Genomic DNA, 21,517 nt, shown 5'->3' on the forward strand with positions numbered 1-21,517 from the left:
TGGAGCAGCTAGGGAGCCGTTCAGCAGCTACAGGGCAGGGCTGAAATCACTTCGCTCTTGAAAAAGCAGCCATTTTAGAATTTATTTGTCAAAAGGACAATAACATTTCTTAACTAATTTATGAAACTATTATCTCTATTAGCTAAAAGAGGCTCCCTTTAGTCACAGCCTGTTACCTCTTTTTGAAGCTCTGCATCTTCTTTATTGTTAAACAACTACATAGAGGGTTCCTGGAGGCAAGCTACAATAAAGAAATATGGAGTATCTTTTCTTCTTAATTCTGATGGAGAAATGTAAGGATGTGGAATGATGAATGATGTGGTTTTATTTTACTATTTTTAAATAATATGTAGCCTTGGATTGCTTGCTTATGGGTGGCTGAAATTCTCTGATTTTTATGAACTCTGATTGGCCAGAAACAAACAAACAAACAAACAAACAAACATTTTTTGACCCCTAGAGGGAGCTAGGATGGCCAAATGTGAGATAATTTTTGGTAAGTTTTTTAAATTCTTTACAGAAAATTACTCATTTTATAGATTGATTAGGTTCTAAGGATATAAATAATATGGATAATATCAAAAAGAGCAAGAGGTGCAATTATGTCTAGAAAATTATCAAATCACTAAGGCAATTTTATAAATTTATCTGACAATGTAAAGGACTTAACTACAATTTTGGAATATAAACCTGACACCAATTTTTATTAGGATGATGGTTTAAATACAACTGTCTTAGAGCAATTGAAACAAGAATTTCAAGCAAATTCACAACTTTCAAGAGGACAAGTTTGGGACATCTTTTTCATGGATACTAAAAAAGTTGAAAATTCTTTAAGAAAAAGAGATTCCATAGAGGTTTCAGAGAAGATTTTATTCTATGAGCAAGAGCTCCAAGCAAATCTACAACTTCTAACAGAAGAATTCTGGGACTTTTTCTTCATGGATATTAACAAGGTTGAGAATTCCTTGAGGAAAATAAACTTAACAGATATTACAGAGAAGAAAAAGGTTTTATTCTAAGGGAATGACTTAACTTTAATGAGTTAATTGGAAGAAGGATGGATTTTTACAACTTTGACACATGTAACTAAAAGAAAGTTCTAATGTAGTTTTGCTTTTATAAAGTGGGTCTGAAACTTTTTCTGTTTCTTATATATGATGTTTGAGTCATTCCTAAAGTTTGTAAAATATTATTGAAAGTAAATTTGAAAATATGAATGATTAGAAATATTTTAAAGAAAAGTCTAAAGTTCTTAAATGGATGGGGTTTTAAGATTAAATAACTTGAGAGTGTATAATAAATTATGTTAATATAAATGATGATAATTTGTAAAAATCAATAGGTACGAAGAGAAATATAATTTCCCACAGCAAAAAGAAAAATAAAGTAGAGATGGTGAAATTGATTGTTTTGTTGAAAGAAAAGAACATGTCTTACTTTGTTTCCATTTGGAAATCGCTTCTAGATTTTATGTTTATGAAGGAAAGAAGGAAGTTTTGGTTTAGGTTTTGCTGATTACATATGTTGTTATAGAAATGGCTACTATATATTATTGTGTAAAAGTAAAAAGTTGAGGTTGTAGTGCTATTACCTTCTACCTTGCTAAAGAGAGTCAGAGGTCCTTTTTTCCTTTTCCCTCCCTTTGTTTTTCACTATTTTCATTCTCTTTGTATTTTATAATCTGATAAACCAATAAAAATTTTCAAACCAAAAACAATGAGAGCAAAGAACAACTCACCCTCTTGGAGACAAGCAAGTGCTGGGGAAGAAAGGCAGACCCATCAGAGCATAAACATATCTAAGATACCATCCTTGGCACATTGTAGATCACCGAGGAAATGGGGCTTCCAACAGCCATGTTTTGCTCGGCAGGGGATTGAAAAGAGGAAAGCGTTTTTCATCCCCAAGCAAAACGTTATTAATTTTAGAAAGGAAAAAATATTTGACATTTGTAATTCATAGGGGAGATGAATTTCTGATATACAGATGAAAGATAGTGTCAGGCAGGAACAGTTTGTGATATTTATTTAACCAAAGTGGCCTCCATTTGTGAACTGAACATGACGGTAAATAAAATTTTACTTCTGATTCCTGTACAAAGTTGATTATTTGGAACTCCAATTAATTTTCTCTCTTTGCAGAAGTTACTCAAACTTGCACAGTAAAGTAGTGAGGACAAAGTTCAAAGTTTAGGGAACAAACAGGGTGAACTTGAAGTATTAGTACATGCAGGCAGCAGTGGTGGGTTTCAAAAAATTTTACTACCGGTTCTGTGGGCATGGTTTGGTGGGCGTAGCATGGTATGGCATGGCTTGGTGGGTGTGGCATGGGAAGGATACTGTAAAATCTCCATTCCCACCCCACTCCAGGGGAAGGTTACTGCAAAATCCCCATTTCCTCCTGATCAGCTGGGACCTGGGAGGCAGAGAATAGATGGGGGGCAGGGCCAGTCAGAATTTTTACTACCGGTTTTCTGAACTACTTAAAATTTCCGCTACCGGTTCTCCAGAACTGATCAGAACCTGCTGAAACCCACCTCTGGCAGGCAGATACAATATAGTTACCATTACTGAAACATGGTGGGATGAAACGCATGATTAGAATGTACTGATGGAAGGATACAAACTGTTCAAAAGAAACAGACCTAACAAAAGAGGAGGTGGAGTTGCATTATACAGTACAGGTTTTCTACAGAAATACACAAAACCAAGGATGAAAACCTCCTAGAATCCATATGGGTCAATATAAAGGGGAGGAAAATTGAGATTTCTATAGATGTATATTACAGGCCACCCAACCAAGCAGAAGAAATAGATGAACTCTTTGCTAATCAATTAACAAATATGTGAAGGAAACATACCACAGTAGTAATGGGAGACATGAACTACCCTGATATCAACTGGGAGACAAACTCTGTAGCAAGTGGGATATCAAACAGATTCCTAACCAACCTAGCTGACAACTTTGTGATCGAAAAGGCAGAAGAGGGAACTAGAGGAAAAACTATACTGGACCTAATTCTTCCAAACAGAAAAGAAGTGTTAGAGGGAATTGAAGTTACTGGAATCTTGGGCGAGAGTGACCATGTTATACTGGAAGAGGTATATAGAATATGGGAGAGGTTTATAGAAGAGGTCTGTAAGGGGCGTGCATAAGAGCACAAATGTGCCTACCGTTCCTGTCCTATTGTTTCCTTTCATTATATCCAATTAATATAGTTATTACATACTTATGCTTATATATATGCTTATATGTTATATAATTATTTTCATGCTTATGCTTATATATACTGTTGTGACAAAATAAATAAAATAAATAAATAAATAAATTCAATATAATGCAAACACAAATATAATCTTCATCCAGATCCAGTCTAACCCAGAGCTTACTATAAGGTAAAGCTGACTCCTTCAAAATTGTCCAGGAAAGAAAATGGTAGGAGAACACCTTTTCTCTAGACAAGTTCAAATCACTGGGACATAACAGATTACATCTGTTTTGAAGGAGGTGGCAGCTCTCAGAACTACCGAACAAAATCTTTCAGAGATCCTGGAGCACAGGGGAACTACAAGAAGACTGGAAAAGAACTGATGCGATTCCAATCTTCAAAAAGGCAAAAAAATCTATGGAACAATCAACTTGAAAATATCTGCAAAAATCCTGAAAAAGATAATTAAGCAGCAAATTTATGAGCACCTAGAAGTGAACAAGACAGTTACTAGAATCCAGCATGAATATGTCAAAAACAGATCATGCCAGACAAAATGTATTGCTTCACTGACTAAGCAACTAAATTAATGGATCTGGGAAATGTTATGGACATAGTTTACCTAGACTTCAGTAAGGCATTTAGCAAAATAGGCCACTGCCTATTTCATGGTAAGAGAGAAAAATGTGGGATAGACAGCATCACCACCAGATTGATTTGCAGCTGGCTGACCAGAGAAGAGAGGCCAACCTATCTCCAAAGCACCATAAGAAGATCATTAAAGAGACATTCAACCTAGAACTAAGGAGAAATTCCTTGACAGTGACAACAATTAGTGAATGGCTTACCACTGGAAGTTGTGGATGCTTCATCACTGGAGGTTTTCAGAAAGAGACGGGACAGCCATGTGTCCAGAATGGTATAGGAACTCCTGCCATGGGCAGGGGGTTGGTCTAGAAGACCTCCAAATCCCTTCCAACCCTATTATGATGTCTTCTACTTTCTACTTTACCAGGTACTCCCGAAGGACAACAAGGGCCAAGTATTCTGGACTGCTCTTGATAAAAGGGAATAACCAGGCCCCCTCCCCCGTTTCCATGATCCTCACCTTGGGCTTGCTTGTAGGGCAATGTCTCCAGACAGAGGGGCAGCGTAGAATTCAAAAGAGATCTTCAGCAGAACAGTTGGGCTGCTCTGCCAAACCGCTTTATATTTTCTGGGTTATTGTAATAATCTGACAGTTGCACTTCTCAAGAACTCATTAAAAATAATATTCCTTTTTATCTTAACATAAAAGATGTAACAATGCTGTTGAACATTCAGCTAGAAATTCAGTTTCAGTATCAGAGGAGATTTTGCAAAGCAGAAAAGAAGGAAAGAATAAAAGCAACTCCAGCAAAATCAATTCAGCATTTGATTATGAGGTTTTGAGCTAAAAGTGTTTAAGACAAGTGACCCCCAATTTTTCTGGTTTTGTGCATTGGCTGTGAGGGGGAGGGAGAGGAAAAGATTCTGTGTGAGTGGCAGGTGCGTGCTTGCACACACAGCTCACACAAGGTGCGGAGACCCCGTGGTACTTGCTACTGCTTCTCTCTGGGAAAAGAGCCTGCCGATCCTTTCTTTGGGCCGATGGGCCTTTCTGCCTACGATGCTGCAGCAACCAGCAACCAAGCAGCAATGGGCCTCAGATGCTCCTCGTGGAGGTGCCCTAGGATTGCCCCCCCCCTTCAAAGGAGACTACTCTGGGTGGGAGTTATAGACCCAAAACAGATCAGGAGCAGTGTTAAAACCTTGGGTAGCAATTTGCAAACTCCAAGAAGGAGCGAGCGAGCGGGAAGCCTCCTTTCTGCTAACTTTTTTTGCCACAAACTTGAAACCTGGACCGAGGAGGCAAAATTACAGCTACAGGCTTGCTTTGACTGCACTGATTGGAATATTTTTGAAGATACCTCTGCAGACTTGGATGAATTCACAGATATTGTAACGCCATATGTGAGCTTCTGTGAAGACCTATGTGTTACCGACCAGGAACTTGCAAATATATAGTAACAACAAACCTTGGTTCACAGCTAAACTTAAGCAGCTATGTTGTTCCAAAGAGGAAGTCTACAGAAAAGGTGATAAAATGCTGTACAATCAGGCCAGAAATGTATTAACAAGGGAGATCAGAGCAGCAAAAAGAGGCTACTCTGAAAAGCTAAAGACTCAGTTCTCAACAAATGAACCAGCAAACGTGGAAAACTCTTAAAAATATCACCGGCTACAGCAAACCTCCTTCCCAGGCTGAAGGAAATCAACAACTGGCAGATGACCTGAACGTGTTTTACTGCAGGTTTGAAAGGAAACTACAGCCACCTATCTCCACAACCCCCATCTCAGACACACCAACAGCCAAGCCTCCTACAACTGACCCCATCCCATTGGGTTCACAACCCCTAGTGATCACAGAAAAGGAAGCGCAAGACCTATTTCACAGACAAAAACCAGGAAAAGCTCCAGGATCAGACAACATAACTCCTTGCTTAAAAGTCTGTGCTGACCAATTGGCCCCCATCTTCACCTGTATCTTCAATAAAACACTAGAGATGTGCTATGTTCCTTCTTGCTTCAAACGGTCTACTATCATCCCAGTGCCGAAGAAGCCCACCATTAAGGAATTGAACAGTTGCTCTAACATCTGTAGTCATGAAAACCTTTGAAAGGTTAGTGCTGTCCCACTTGAAAACCATCACCGATCCGCTGTTAGACCCCTTGCAATTTGCATACCGAGCAAATAGATCAACAGATATGCTGTTAATATGGCTCTGCACTACATCCTACAACATCTTGAATCTCCAAAGACCTATGCAAGGGTCCTCTTTGTAAATTTTAGATCAGCATTCAATACCATCATTCCAGACACTCTTCTAACTAAGCTAAACCAGCTACAGGTACCTGAACAGACTTGTAAGTGGATCACAAGCTTCCTAACAAACAGGAAGCAGCAGGTGAAGCTAAGCCGAATAACATCAGATACCTGTACAATTAGCACAGGGCCCCCCCCAAGGCTGTGTGCTCTCCCCACTTCTCTTCTCTCTGTATACCAATGACTGCATCTCCAATGATCCATCTGTTAAACTACTGAAGTTCGCAGATGACACAACAGTGATCGGTCTCATTCGAGATAATAATGAATCCGCATACCGATGGGAGGTTGAACGACTAGCCTCGTGGTGTGACCAAAACAATCTGGAACTGAACACACTCAAAACCGTAGAAATGGTGGTAGACTTTAGGAGAAACCCTTCCATATTTCCACCTCTCACAATACTAGACAATACAGTGTCAACAGTAGAGACCTTCAAATTTCTAGGTTCTACCATATCGCAAGATCTAAAATGGACAGCTAACATCAAAAATGTCAACAAAAAAGGACAACAAAGAATGTTCTTTCTGCACCAACTCAGAAAGCTCAAACTGCCCAAGGAGCTGCTGATCTAGTTCTACAGAGGAATTATTGAGTCTGTCATCTGCACCTCTATAACTGCCTGGTTTGGTTCTGCAACCCAACAAGACAGATACAGACTTCAGAGGATAATTAGAACTGCAGAAAAAACAATGGCTACCAACCTGCCTTCCATTGCGGACCTGTATACTGCACGAATCAAAAAGAGGGCTGTGAAAATATTTACAGATCCCTCACATCCTGGACATAAACTGTTTCAACTCCTACCTTCAAAATGACGCTATAGAGCACTGCACACCAGAACAACTAGACAGACACAAGGACAGTTTTTTCCCGAACACCATCACTCTGCTAAACAAATAATTCCCTCAACACTGTCAAACTATTTACTAAATCTGCACTACTATTAATCTTCTCATCGTTCCCATCACCCATCTCTTTCCACTTATGACTATAACTTCATTGCTTGTATCCTTACGATTTATACTGATATTGTTTCCTGATTGCTTATTTGTACCCTATGACTATCATTAAGTGTTGAAAAGTGTTCTTTTCTTTTATGTACACTGAGAGCATATGCAACAAGACAAATTCCTTGTGTGTCTAATCACACTTGGCCAATAAAATTATATTCTATTCTGAACATGTGTGTGTGTGCGGGTGTGCCATCTTTCCTCCTCCCGGGTTACATGGGGTGGGGTGTCTTTTACTGGAGCCCCCTGGCAAAGATGCCAAAGCCTTTCAAGGGGTCCTTGAGAAGATGGATGACCGGTGTGGCCAAGCCTCTTCCTGCCCTGACTTCTGGAGGGCTTGGTTTTCTTTGGTTCGCAGGGGGAAGGGGACTTTTAGGGTAGCCTTTGTTCCATGCTGCTACCCAAAGCAGATAAGCCTCAGGAGATGGGCAGGTATCCAGAATGTCTGAATGCAGCACCGACAAAGCACTCTGAATGGTGAGGGGGTGGGGAGTAGCAAAGGCTTCCTTCCATCTGCTAGGTCTTTTGTCTGGTTTTTAATTCAGGCAGAGAGGCAAGAGACAACAATGGGCGGGGAGGCTTTCATTCCTTGCAAGCACAATTGGTTGGCTTTAGAATTGGGGGGTGGGGGGTGGGACTTCAGTTTCTTTCTCAGGAAAGCCAGGAGCAATGTGGCTTCAGAGGGGAGGAGTTGGCTGGTTGTCCCAAATGCCTGGGCTGAGGGAGCAGCTGCAATCTGACATGTTCCAGTAAGAGTTATGGGGAAGAATTTTGCAGCCTGCCCTACAGGCAGTTCTGTGAGCCTGCTGTAAATGATGGGCAAATAGAATAGAATAGAATAGAATAGAATAGAATAGAATAGAATAGAATAGAATAGAATAGAATAGAATAGAATAGAATTTTATTGGCCAAGTGTGATTGGACACACAAGGAATTTGTCTTGGTGCATATGCTCTCAGTGTACATAAAAGAAAAGATATGTTCATCAAGGTACAACATTTACAACACAATTGATGATCAATATATCAATATAGATCATAAGGATTTCCAGCAACAAGTTATAGTCATACAGTCATAAGTGGAAAGAGATTGGTGATGGGAACTATGAAACGATTAATAGTAGTGCAGATTCAGTAAATAGTCTGACAGTGTTGAGGGAATTATTTGTTTAGCAGAGTGATGGCCTTCGGGGAAAAACTGTTCTTGTGTCTAGTTGTTCTGGTGTGCAGTGCTCTATAGCGTCGTTTTGAGGGTGGAGTTGAAACAGTTTATGTCCAGGATGCGAGTGATCTGCAAATATTTTCACGGCCCTCTTCTTGATTCGTGCAGTATACAGGTCCTCAATGGAAGGCAGGTTGGTAGCAATTATTTTTTCTGCAGTTCTAATTATCCTCTGAAGTCTGTGTTTTTCTTGTTGGGTTGCAGAACCAAACCAGACAGTTATAGAGGTGCAAATGACAGACTCAATAATTCCTCTGTAGAATTGGATCAGCAGCTAGGAGGATAAATGTGATGCATAAGACTCCTTGCAGGCAGGCTGGCATTATTGTTCCTGGCAGCAGCTGTAGAGCCATGCAACGAACAGGAACTCCCTTTCTCCGTGCTTTGCTACACACCTATGGACACACAGAGGCATCACTCTCATAGCTAAAGTAAAGTCAAAATGCTCCATAGAAACATGTTTTACCCTCCTGCCTGAGTGGCATATTCTTGATACCTTATTCTGGCCTCGCTTGTTTATTCTTCATGAATCACCTATTGGGGTCCTGTGCTCAAACAGCTGCTCCATTGGGCAGCCCTCCGGTTTGTGAGGGCGTTCCCTGGCAGCTGGCCCAGAAAGAGGATTCTGTTGGGGTATGAAGCACCCCAGAGCCAAAGCAGGCCCACCCTGCATTAGGAACGGTGAGACTCACGGAGCAGATTCATAGATGGCCAGCAAAAGGAGGGCATGTCCTCCTTTGTCCCAAAGGTGCTTTTTCAAGGGGCAACTGGACTTTTTGGCTTTTCTTTGAAGATGATTCGCTTCTCATCCAAGAAGGTTCGTCAAGAGCTGAAGAGGGTTAGGGTTAGGGTAAAACAGATTATTAAAGAGAGCCAACCTAGAATTGGGGAGAAATTTTTTGACAGGGAGAACAATTAATCAGTGGAACAGTTTGCCTCCGGAAGTTGTAGGTGCTCCATTAGTGGAGTTTTTCCAGAAGAGACTGGACAGCTATTTGTCTGCAATGGTACAGGATCTTCTACTCAAGAAGTGGGTTGGATTAGAAGACCTCCAAGGTCCCCCCTTCCAATCCTATTATTCTGTGTCCTGCAACAGGCTGAGCCTCACATTTGTCCAGCTTGGTGAGCACTTAACCAGCTTATTTCTTTCAGAATAGCTTTTCCCCTGAGATACTGGTTTTTCCTAACAAGCTCTGCTCTCGCTCTCTCCTCACAATAATTTTATTAGAATTTTAAAATAAAATATAAATAATTAAAATAAGAAAAATACAGAAAGTAAGAAGATTAAAAAAGATATAAAATTATGACGCCCTTCTTTCTATCAAGTAATCGATGCCTTATTTTTCCCGCCTTCCTCTTTGACTCTTTTATAATCCCCATATCCACTCTGTGACATTTTCCAAACATTGGGATTTCTTTTTCAAAATTGTATCCTAGTTCTGCAGTTTATATTCTTGACTGCAAGTGTATGTTGTTTCAAGATGGCAGTGCCCAGGGAGGACACTTATGGGGACATGCAATGCGTGGCAACTAAGCCCAGAGTTCACGCTCAGGGGTTCTGCCGAAAGGAAGCCAATGTTGTCCTTTTCCATTTGCAAGATTTCTAGGAAGGAGGGGCAAAGCCATGGCTATTACAGCACTATCATCAGAGACCAAGTTGAGGTGAAGGAGGAGCTGGGAATAAGGAAAAGGCCCCAGGTTGTGGAAAATTGCCTTACGGTTTTCAGCAGCGTCCGGTTGTCTCGGAGGGATCCCACCATGCCAATAAAAGAAACGGCAAAGATTGTCAGGCCCAGGAGGATGAGAATGACAGCTGGGGCAAGGAAGAGCCCTTCCAGGGTCCGGTGCTTCTGTCTTTCCACTTCAGCATAAATGCCCACACAGAAGATGACAAGGCCGACCATCTGCAGAGGAGTGGAAGGAAAAGCAACTTAGACCCTCCCTGCCAAGTCCCATCTCTAAGCCAAGTGAGGACTCTCTGGGCCTTCCACTTGGCCCCCGTCCAGCCAGCAAACACAGCTGGTGGGGAGATGGCAAGGAAGAATCTGTAGAGGTGACCTGTCAACATTTCTTGACACCGGAAAAAAAATCTTCCAATATGAAAACAGGAGCGACAATAATATTTCACAAGTTAAAATCAATGCATGAATGTCAGACCAAAGGGCTATAGATCTGCATGTATTAGATCTTCCATAATTTATCATGATGAACTATAGATAGCCGTTTGCTGTTTTCATTATTAAAATATCTTATAAAGTCATTCCATACAGTAAAAGCACTTTTCTTCCTTATTTTTTCACTTGGTTTCAATTTACATATTTATTTTTTCCAATAGGGCAATAGACTGCACGGTATCAAATGAATTTTTCTTGGATGTTTCCAATATTTTACTAATCTAGAAGCTATTCGTTAAAAATCTAACACAGGTATTGTTTCTTAAACTTATATTCTTACCGGAAAATAATGACCAAAGGCCTAATGTATCTTTTTCTATGCTTTCGTTATGGTGCAATTTTCTGAAACACCCTACCCTCAAATGGCTACCTTTGAGCAAGATCACACATAAAGGCAAAATAGTTCTGGCAACCCCTTTAGCATCAAAATGTGTTTGCTTTAACTATAAATTAATTTTTTTCTGGGCTATGCTGCTAATATTGGAAAATCTTTCAGCATGGTTTCTGCAAATTTGTGAAGAACTTAGAAACATGTTTCATTCATCTATACATTTGTGAAAAAATCCACCAAAGGAGCTTTTTCAAGAGACAACCACGGGACAACCATGACCTGGGTGACTGAGAATCTTCAAGGTGGCTGTGCCTATCAAGGAGTGAGCAGGAAATGCCTTGGTAAACAAATCACCCACCCACCGCCTTCTAATACACAGCAGCAAGGCCGCCATAGCTATCCATTCTTCACACAACAGATCACAGGAAAAGACAGCAGTTTAATTCCGCTTTAAAGGTCAGTTATTTCAAACCAAGTAGCAGCAAATGCCTTATTAAAAACAGCACCAGAGATCCTGTAAATGCCACCCGTCTCTCTCAAGCTTTGCTCAGAAAAAAGCAGCCAGGGGTGGCATTCTCTCAGCCCCCCCACAGGCCCAGGTGCTGCTGCTGCCACCAGTATATTAGTAGTAACAGTCCTCCTCCTCCTCGCAGCTTTCAACCACATATGCTATAAGACATTCAAATAGAATAATAATCACACCACTCAGAAGATGAGCAACAGCTAACAAACATCACAGTAAGGATAGCAGAAAGGTTGATTCTTATTGTGATAGTGATACCTATTAATCTCTTTGCATTTGTAGGCTTTTGAACTGCTAGGTGGGCAGGAGCTGGGCAAGTAAGGGGGCTCATCAACATTGTACTTGTTGGGTCTCCAACCAAGACTGTCAGCTCTCCAGCTGACAATCTCAGCATCTTTAAGCACTGAGCCATTGTGCCCCCTATTGTAGATGTCTACAATAACTAACAATTGGTATGGACCAGAAGAAAAGCTGAAAGAAACCCAGCAGTGGCTTTCATTTTTTCTATCATTTGTGCCTTCAGCTGCCGAGTTCTTAGCGGACCCTTTCTGAAAAGTGTGGGGAAGAAGGGCACTTGCTCTGGGCAGACAGAAGACCAGAAACAACACTGGAAAGGAAGAGGTGACAACCCTAGAAGACAACTAGCAATCTGTCCTCTAGAAGAGAATATTTGTAGCTCAGGATTGAACTGTCCCTAGGCACTAATAGGGCTACCTAGTTGGCTAATGAAACATCTGCAAGGAAAAAAAACAAGCTCAGAGGACACAAAAGACCCCACAATTTCTCCTGTATTTCTATTAGCACCCCAATATGCTAATAGAAAATGCATGATTTATTTATTGAAAATGCATGATACGGGTTCCATTAACAGAGAGAAATTAACTGGCAAAGAATCCAACGTGTGCCAGTGCACATTTTCCATTTATTTTCTTCCTAGAACCCAGCAAATGTGCAAAGGGAGAGAGCAGCCGATGGTCTTTCTACAAGTATTTCCATGTGCTCTTTGCTCTTCTCAGAACTTTAACAGATTAACAGAGGTGGATGGGACCTTGTACGTCATCTAGTCCAACCCACCCACCCCCGCCCAAGCAGGAGACCCTACACCATTTCTGACAGATGGCAATCCAGTCTCTTCTTGAAAGCTTCCAGTGATGGAGCTCCCAAAACTTTCTAAATGCAAACATCTTTATTCTTATTGCCATAAAAAATAACTATAGTACATGGGTAATCATAAATGGCACTAAGCCATGGTATTTTTAGTCATGGTTTATTAAAACCATAACTGGCAAAGTTCATGCTTGCACTAAGCCTGAACTCCAGTTTGAACAAATTACAATTGCTTACAAGTTTCCTTGTCATTAAACAAGCCATCACTTTCATAATTATGATGATGGTGAATAAATCATATAAAAACATCAAGACTTCTACATAGTGAACTTGTGTTAAATTAAAAAACAGAGGAGAAACAAAAGCCTCAATTCAATATAAAATTCTTCAACAAAGCAGAACAGAGATGACAGCAAAACAGAAGATGCAGGCTGGACCTACAAAATGCCGTAGCATCCAAAACCGGTTCAACATTTCCACAAAAATCCCCAGGCCAAAGCCCTGAGACCCAAGCAATTAACGAGAGCCCCCGAGTGTCCTCTCCAAGCAGATAAAATTGAGGATCTTCAAGGATCTAAGCGTCCTGGCTGAACACTGCTTAAGTTTGCTCCAGCAATGTGCCTATCAGCAGGTGTGCAGAGCATACTTTTTTATTATTTGCAACAAGATTTTCTTTCAGATTTCCAAAAGAATTGAGGAACAAAGAGGCTACGGATAGTCCTCATTTAGCAACCACAACCAGGATTAGCAATTCGGTCATTCAGGCAAGAAATGGACTTACTCCATACTTTGCTTTACAGATCTGCCATAGTTACTGAGTACAAGGATTGGTCATAAACTTACTTTTTTATCACCATCCTAATTGCAAACAGTTGCTAAATGAGGGCTAACTGTGTTGCCAGAGAAAGAAAAGATCCTGTTTTCCCAAATCTAAAATTTAGCCTCTGCCCAGCTTCCTGGGAACACCCACAAACTGGGATTGATTGTGTCAAGATAAAATCTGATTTTCTTTAAAAATGTTTCATTTCTCATCCCAGAAAAAATTTCAGGTCTTCAGCAGAAGAAAATGTTCAAAGAAAAAAACCAAGAAAGACTTTGGAAAAAGCACCTTTGGGACAAACGTGACCCAGATCATTGAGGACCTCCGTAACACTGAGCCACTGTGATCTTCTGACAATCAGGAAGATCTGGCAAATAACAAAAAACATTCACCAAAAATCAAAATTAAACATGGTTCTATTTACTACAATTGTCGTGGAAAGGGGTGCCCCCCCCCTTTACCAGTCCAGAACCAAAGAAGAGATGAAACAGGCCTGATTTCTATTCTTCTTCCATTGTCTAGGTCAAACTTTAAACCACCAGAATGAAGCTGCCTTCCTGCCTTTGTCTTTGGCCAAAAATAAGTCATTATTGGTACATGTTTGTGGTAGAAGCAGGCTGGCAGAGCTCTGTATCTCTCCACATTCACACAGTGCCAAGAGCCCCACTTTTTATATATTTGACATGATTACTTCCACATGATTGGATGCAGGATGGGGAAGAGGTTTGCCACATGCTAACCAGAACGGGAGGCCAGTGCTTAGCATTTAGGCTCAGGCCCCATGGAACCAGAGATGGGGACAGAGCCTCCCCACTCCTGGGGTTCCAGAAGGTTCTTAAAGTCAAATGGTTTTGACTAGGGTTAATGTAGTAATCTATTTCAATGTGTGTTGCTTTTAAGATAATTTTAGTCTGGGCTGTTAGCATAGTTTTATGTTTTGTTTTTATGGGGTGCTGTCCAGAGTACATTGCAGCTGAGGGCTATAACAAATTTGAATGAATGAATGAATGAATGAATGAACACACTAACGTATACAGAATCTGTTCCCAGACTTGTCCCACTTGAAGCCCATCAGATAGGTTGGAGCTGGGCAAGCTTTTTCCAGCTGTGTTTCCTGAGAACATGATGTGGCTCCATGAGAAACTATGAGCAAAAAAGTAAATGTTTACTGAACCACAGCCAATGTCCTCTCTCTACAGCTTTGCCCCTTGTTTAGAGGTCTGGGATCTTCAGAAAAAACCCTTCCAGAGAAAGCTTGGAAACCTCTGGACAAGAGTCACATCTGGGAGGACACATGGCTCTTTGAGGCTGGTAGCTGTTGCTAGAGGGGTGCCCAGGTAGATAGATGGTCACAATCAGTTGTCTCCAGTTGAGAAAAGAACCAATTCCCCAGAGTAATTTTCTTGGCCGCGACATACAAAGGGCTTAACTTGCATTCCTGGTTAGCGCTTGAGAGGAGACCAACCAGCTCGGAGTTTGCAGAAACGGAAAAAAACATCCGGGAAGAATCCAAGCGGAGCCCTTTCTGCGCAGCGGCTGAGAAAATTGTTGCTCAGGCTCCGTCCGGCAACCGAGCAGCGGCCAAATTGCCGAAAGAAACGAAGGGCCGACTCTCCGAGAGGCGGGGCGGGGCGGGACGGCTCCGATGGCGGGAAGCTCGGACAGTCCGCCCGACAGGCCCCGCCGACAGCCGCGCACCGCCGGCCTCGCTCCACCGGCATAGGCGCGGCGCGAAGCCCGGGAAAGGTGCAGGCGGCGGCCGGCAACGCGGAGGCGGCTGGCCAAAGGAGCCGGCGAGCGCGCGGCCAGGGCGAGGCGGGCAGAGAGGCTGAGCCGGGCTCCGCTTGCCGCCCGCCCGGCGCGTCTGGAGGGGTGGCCTACCGAGAAGAGGGTGGAGGACGCCGAGAGAGAGAACTTGACGCAGTAGTAGTAGGGCAGCGAGTCCCGCCAGGCCGGCCCCGAGCCGCCCATCGCTCCGCAGGGCCGCCGAGACGCCGCTCCGCCGTCGCCGCTGCCAGGAAGGCCAGCCGGGCACCTGCGCTGGGAGGCGGCGGCGTCAGCTGTGGCCGCTGGGCGCGGCGCTTTCTCTTTCTCCGGGGGTTTCGTCCACTTCCGTTCGGAAAGCGAAGGCGAGGAAAGGGGCGGCGAGCCCCAGGCCCGGTCGCTAAGTAGCGGCGGCTGCCTTTCGGCCCGGAGAGGCTGCGCGGGGAAGAGAGCGACCCGCACAAAGCCCCGGGGGGCGCTCGGCTCAGCCTGCTTCCCCGTCTCTGGGGCGGCCGCCCACCGTCCCTCCGTGCAAGCGCTCCGGGTCCCGTGGAAGCCAAGGCAGAGGCTCCGGCGCCAAAGCCCCCAAACCCTGGCCAGGGGCCTTTTCAAACGGAGGAGCAAGGAAGGATCCCGAAACAGCCTCCGGCCAGGCTTGGCTCTTGAAAGAGGGACCGTCTGCCCAAAGACAGGGCCAGGCTTCGCGGGTAAAGTGCCGGAGCCAGGCAAAATTTGGGCCGTGGAAGGCGCAATGGGCCGCCGAGGCTTTGGTTGCATCTCCCCACTTTGGTCAGGAACTCCGTCTCGAGTCCGGTTGCCCCAACCTTGGTTATAATTCGTTCCACTTTAAGAGCTTTTCCCACCATATTCCTCTGGAATATGGAATACAATACACGAGCAAATAATAGATACAAACTCAAGGTAAACCGCTCAAAACTTGATTGCAGAAAATAGGACTTCAGTAACAGAGTGGTCAAGGCCTGGAATGCACTACCTGACTCTGTGGTCTCATCCCCAAACCCCCAAATTTTAAGCTTAAATCGTCTGTTGATCTCACCCGTTCCTAAGAGGTCTGTAAGGGGCGTGCATAAGTGCACCTGCGTGCCAATTCCGTTTTGCTTACTCTTTTCATGTATCCAAATTATGTTTATGCTTTTACCTGTTACATATGATTGACAAAAATAAATAAAATAAACCTTCTTGCCATTTAGGACTTTATTTTGTGTTCTACAGTGAGAGATCATCCAGGAGCTGTCACCACTCTTCCCAAAGCTCAGCAGGGGGTCACCGGTTTATGGGGCTTGGTTTCAAATCTCCAGATAATTCTGGACTGAACCTCTCACCTCTTGTCCCCCCTTTACTAAATCTTTCCTAAAAGACGGCATTTAAATCTGGACACAGGACAAGCAGCAGGAGTTTGGCCAGGGGAGAACGGAATTGAACTTTTTTTCCTGGGATTGAAACTGCTTGCAGAATCCAATCTGGGTCAGTCACCGGGACCAGAGGTGTGGTTTGGACTCGTGCTGGAGCCCATCCTCTGGGGAACTTCTCTCTACCCGAATGTGTATAGTGAGCTATTCAATGTGTCCTCTTTATGTGATACCTGGTTGGGTGTGGCTTCTTAAGTACCGGTACCTGATAAGCTGGTGATAAATCAGCACTCCTGTTGACTGATAAAGGGCCCGTTTCCCAAGCTTCAATCTTTTCCCTGGCTGTCTTTGTACCTGCTTGGCCAACAATCTTAGTAGTTGTGAAATTAAATGTATGTTCATCGCAATGTGAGGCTACCAATGAGTTCAGGTCTCCTAGTCTGACCACTCACTTGTGTTCTTGCAATCTGGTGATTATCTTCCTCCCTGTTTGTCCTACACAGTCACAAGGGCAATCCATGCAGGGGATCCAGTAGATTATATTAGAAGCACTACATCCTACAACATCTTGAGTCTCCAAAGACCTATGCAAGGGTCCTTTTTGTAGACTTTAGTTCAGCATTCAATACCATCATTCCAGACATTCTCCTAACTAAGCTAAACCAGCTACAGGTACCGGAACAGACTTGTAAGTGGATCACAAGCTTCCTAACAAACAGGAAGCAGCAGGTGAAGCTAAGCAAGATCACATCAAATACCTGTACAATTAGCACAGGGGCCCCCCAAGGCTGTGTGCTCTCCCCACTTCTCTTCTCTCTGTATACCAATGACTGCATCTCCAATGATCCATCAGTTAAGCTACTGAAGTTCGCAGATGACACAACAGTGATTGGTCTCATTCGAGACAATGACGAATCCGCATATAGACGAGAGGTCAAACGACTAGCCTTGTGGTGCAACCAAAACAATCTGGAACTGAACACACTCAAAACCGTAGAAATGGTGGTAGACTTTAGGAAAAACCCTTCCATACTTCCACCTCTCACAATACTTGACAACACAGTATCAACAGTAGAAACCTTCAAATTTCTGGGTTCTATCATATCGCAAGATCTCAAATGGACAGCTAACATCAAAAACATCATTAAAAAAGGACAACAAAGAATGTTCTTTCTGCGCCAACTCAGTAAGCTCAAACTGCCCAAGGAGCTGCTGGTCCAAGTTCTACAGAGGAATTATTGAGTCTGTCATTTGCACCTCTATAACTGTCTGGTTCGGTTCTGCAACCCAACAAGAAAAACACAGACTTCAGAGGATAATTAGAACTGCAGAAAAAAATAATTGCTACCAACTTGCCTTCCATTGAGGACCTGTATACTGCACGAATCAAGAAGAGGGCCGTGAAAATATTTGCAGATCCTCGCATCCTGGACATAAACTGTTTCAACTCCTACCCTCAAAACGACGCTATAGAGCACTGCACACCAGAACAACTAGACACAAGAACAGTTTTTTCCCGAAGGCCATCACTCTGCTAAACAAATAATTCCCTCAACACTGTCAGACTATTTACTGAATCTGCACTACTATTAATCGTTTCATAGTTCCCATCGCCAATCTCTTTCCACTTATGACTGTATGACTATAACTTGTTGCTAGCAATCCTTATGATTTATATTGATATATTGATCATCAATTGTGTTGTAAATGTTGTACCTTGATGAACGTATCTTTTCTTTTATGTACACTGAGAGCATATGCACCAAGACAAATTCCTTGTGTGTCCAATCACACTTGGCCAATAAAAAATTCTATTCTATTCTAAGTATCTCCCACCTCCAAGCAATCTTCCCAATGCATGATTTGTCCCTGCATGGTAGCCTTTAGGCCTGAGGCCCACTAGCAGATCTCCAAGGTCCCTTCCAACTCTTATTCTGTTAATCTGAAATACCAGAACCCACAAGTGCATCTAAGGTACAGTTTGTTCTCAGGCATGCTTTTTATAATTTATGCAAATTAGAATCACTAATTTAGAGAGTCCCTTGCAAGCCACCACAATGTTCCATGTATCCCACTGCCTAGGCGGTATATGCTTATGTGCTGATACCTGCTCATTTCTTTAATTGAAACTCAATTATGGCTGGGCTACTTCCATGTGCAATTCAGATATTAAGTAGGTGATGAATTAGTACTGCCGAGTCTTTCTTTTGAAGAATTGCATGCCTGAAAGCCCAAAAGGTTTCAGTGCTTCCTCTGAGGCTGCGATAACTCAATTTATTCAGCCAGAGCTGGCATTCAACACCAAGCTGGCAGGAATACCCAACACCCCAGAAGTTAGCTCCAGATGGATCTTGACAGACTTGAACACTGGGCCTATCTAATGAAATGAACTTATTTATTTTATTTATTTATTTATTATTTAAATTTTTATACCGCCCTTCTCCCGAAGGACTCAGGGCGGTGTACAGCCAAGATTAAAACAATTTAAATATACAAAATTAAAATAGCAATTAAAATACATATTCAATAAATGGCCGAATTAAAACCGTCAAATTGACCCAGACTAAAATACCCCATATAAAATTATTAAAAATTCAAAATTTGAAAATTTAAAAATCAGGCCAGTCCCGCTTGGATAAATAGATAAGTTTTCAATTCACGGCGAAAGGTCCGAAGGTCAGGTAGTTGACGCAAACCGGGGGGAAGTTCGTTCCAGAGGGTAGGTGCTCCAACAGAGAAGGCCCTTCCCCTGGGGGCCGCCAGCCGAAATTGCTTGGCGGACAGCACCCTGAGAAGACCCTCTCTGTGAGAGCGTACGGGTCGGTGGGAGGCATGAGGTAACTTCAATGGAGAAAAAAGTAAGGTTTTATAGTTAGTTAAGAAAAACCAAATGTATGGGTACAGATTAGGTGAAACTTGGCTCAATATCAATAACTGCAAGAAGAGTCTTGGAGTCCTAGTGGACAGTCATTTAAATATGAGCCAGATGTGTGCTACAGCCGCCAAAAAAGCCAATGCAATCCTAGGCTGCATTAACAGAGGAATAGAATCAAGATCACGTGAAGTGTTAGTACCACTTTATAATGCCTTTGCAAGACCACACCTGGAATTCTGCATCCAGTTTTGGTGACTATAATATAAAATAATCTGGAGACTCTGGAAAGAATGCAAGAGCAACAAAGATGATTGGAGGGCTGGAGACTAAAACATATGAAGAACAGTTACAGGAATTGGCTATATCTACTCTTGTGAAAAGAAGGACTAGGGGTGACATGATAGCAGTGTTCCAATATTTGAGGGGCTGCCATAACGGCATCTTAGTATATCTTGATGACATTTTGATATACACAAAAACGATGCAGGAGCACATAGCGTTAGTCCGGCAAGTCCTCACAAAACTCTTGGAAGCCCAGTTATTCATAAAACTACGTATCGTATCTCCCGCACAGGGAGGCCCTACCACTGACCGATGTTCTCAGAACAAAAGGCATAGCTGGGAAACCTCGACTGGAAGTTCATTGTGCTGGACTATTCAGTGCCAGCAGGCTTTTGAGCAGTTGAAAGCTCTATTTGCGAGTGTAGCACCATCCCGATCCAGCTACCCCTTTTGTAGTCCAGGCTGACTCCAGTGATGTGGCAGTGGCCGCCGTCCTCCTTCAAACCAACAAAGAGGGGACCCTCCAACCCTGCGCTTACACATCACGAAAATTAACAGAAACTGAGAGAAATTGGCCTATTTGGGAAAAGGATTTGCTTTCTGATGGGCGTTAACCACATGGTGACATCTGTTGTGGGGGGGTCTGCCGTTTGAAGTGTGAACAGACCACAAAAACCTGGAGGCCGTGAAAATCCCACACCGTTTATCACCAAAGCAAGTGCAATGGGCTCTCTACTTCAGAAGGTTTAATTTCACCCTGAAGTATATACCAGCAGGGAGAAACTTCCTAGCCGACACGTTGCCCAGGAAGCCCCAGTATGAAAGTACTTGAGTGGAAATAATACAAGCCATGATCCCTCACCAGTTAGCAGATCCACAAATCCCTCAGGGGATAGCTCACACGAAGCCATCTATTGATGTAGCCCAGGCAGCCCAGGTGAGCCGCAACCCTGCTGGTCATTGAGAAGACCTTTAAGACTGGCTATCCTCCCAGGTATGAGAATTGGGAGGTTAAGTAAGCCTGTGAGTTATTGTTTTGTACTGCTAAGCATTATTCTCAGCAGCAATTTGGATGTTGAATTGATTTGTTGGCGGAAGGCTCAGCATAGATTCTTTTCTCCAAAAACAGCTCCAGGCTTGCCATAGAAATAAGAGTGCACAGAAAGTGTTGTGTCCCCAGAGATGGTGAGATCAAGGAAGAGAGTCCATCACCAGGCTGGAAGACTGATAAAACAGGTTGCCCAGATCCCTTCTTCTCAGTCCCAGCAGATAACAGAAGGAAAGTGCTGGCCAAGATAAGCGAACACGAGACTAGGAAAGCACAGTCATGCAGGCCAATATTACTTTTATTACAAAACTAACAGAATTTTGCAATTCTGAATGTGCTCCTCTTAGCTGAGAACTAGGGTGAGCCTTGTATGAGATGTTTCTGCCTTGGACTCCAGTTTCTTTTATCTGACTGCGTCTTGGTAGCAGTTCTTCCTCTTGTTCCTGAGAGTCATCTTTCTAGGCATTGTCTTAACTGTCACACCTTGCTCTCCTCTTTCCAGACCCTGACTTACTGCAGGCCTCCTCCTTCAAGATCTTGTTCCACTCACCGATGCAGGCTTTATATGGATGGTACAGCCATAAAAAGCCTGCTGTGATGACATTTGCACAATTACTGGCTATCATTTCAAATTTTAATGAACTCATGCCTCCAAAACCATAGGTGGCCACCCCCACTGCACCAGTTCAATTGTCCTCAATAACTCTTTCATTCAGCCATGTATTAATGCTCTAATTCAGGACAGCTCAACCTGTGGTCTGCAGACCCCTGGGGGGGCACAATGTCATCACATGGGGGTCTGCAAAGGCTTGAAGAAATTTGAATCTTTTTAAGTTAGAATAGGATAGAATAACAGAGTTGGAAGGGACCTTA

General features: G+C 42.9%; 1 protein-coding gene across 3 annotated transcripts in view; it reads right to left on the reverse strand.

Annotated features, from left to right (window-relative positions):
• LOC131204057 (tetraspanin-15-like) overlaps nucleotides 1-16,772 on the reverse strand; it is a 35,537-nt gene extending 18,765 nt beyond the window's left edge. For 2 of the 3 annotated variants that reach the window (XR_009156523.1, XM_058194879.1), the window contains exons 1-2: nucleotides 15,187-16,764; nucleotides 10,069-10,254 (exon numbers count right to left, since the gene is read on the reverse strand). Coding sequence is in view for 2 of the 3 variants with exons in the window: in XM_058194879.1 (XP_058050862.1) it covers nucleotides 10,069-10,254; nucleotides 15,187-15,846 (846 nt within the window). In the remaining variant the exon portion in view is untranslated. Of the gene's footprint in view, nucleotides 1-10,068; nucleotides 10,255-15,186 lie in introns of all 3 variants that reach the window. The other variant, XM_058194881.1, reaches the window with a different exon arrangement.
• Nucleotides 16,773-21,517: the final 4,745 nt, after the last annotated feature.

The sequence above is a fragment of the Ahaetulla prasina genome, chromosome 9 (assembly GCF_028640845.1).
Source record: "Ahaetulla prasina isolate Xishuangbanna chromosome 9, ASM2864084v1, whole genome shotgun sequence".
NCBI lineage: Eukaryota > Metazoa > Chordata > Lepidosauria > Squamata > Colubridae > Ahaetulla > Ahaetulla prasina.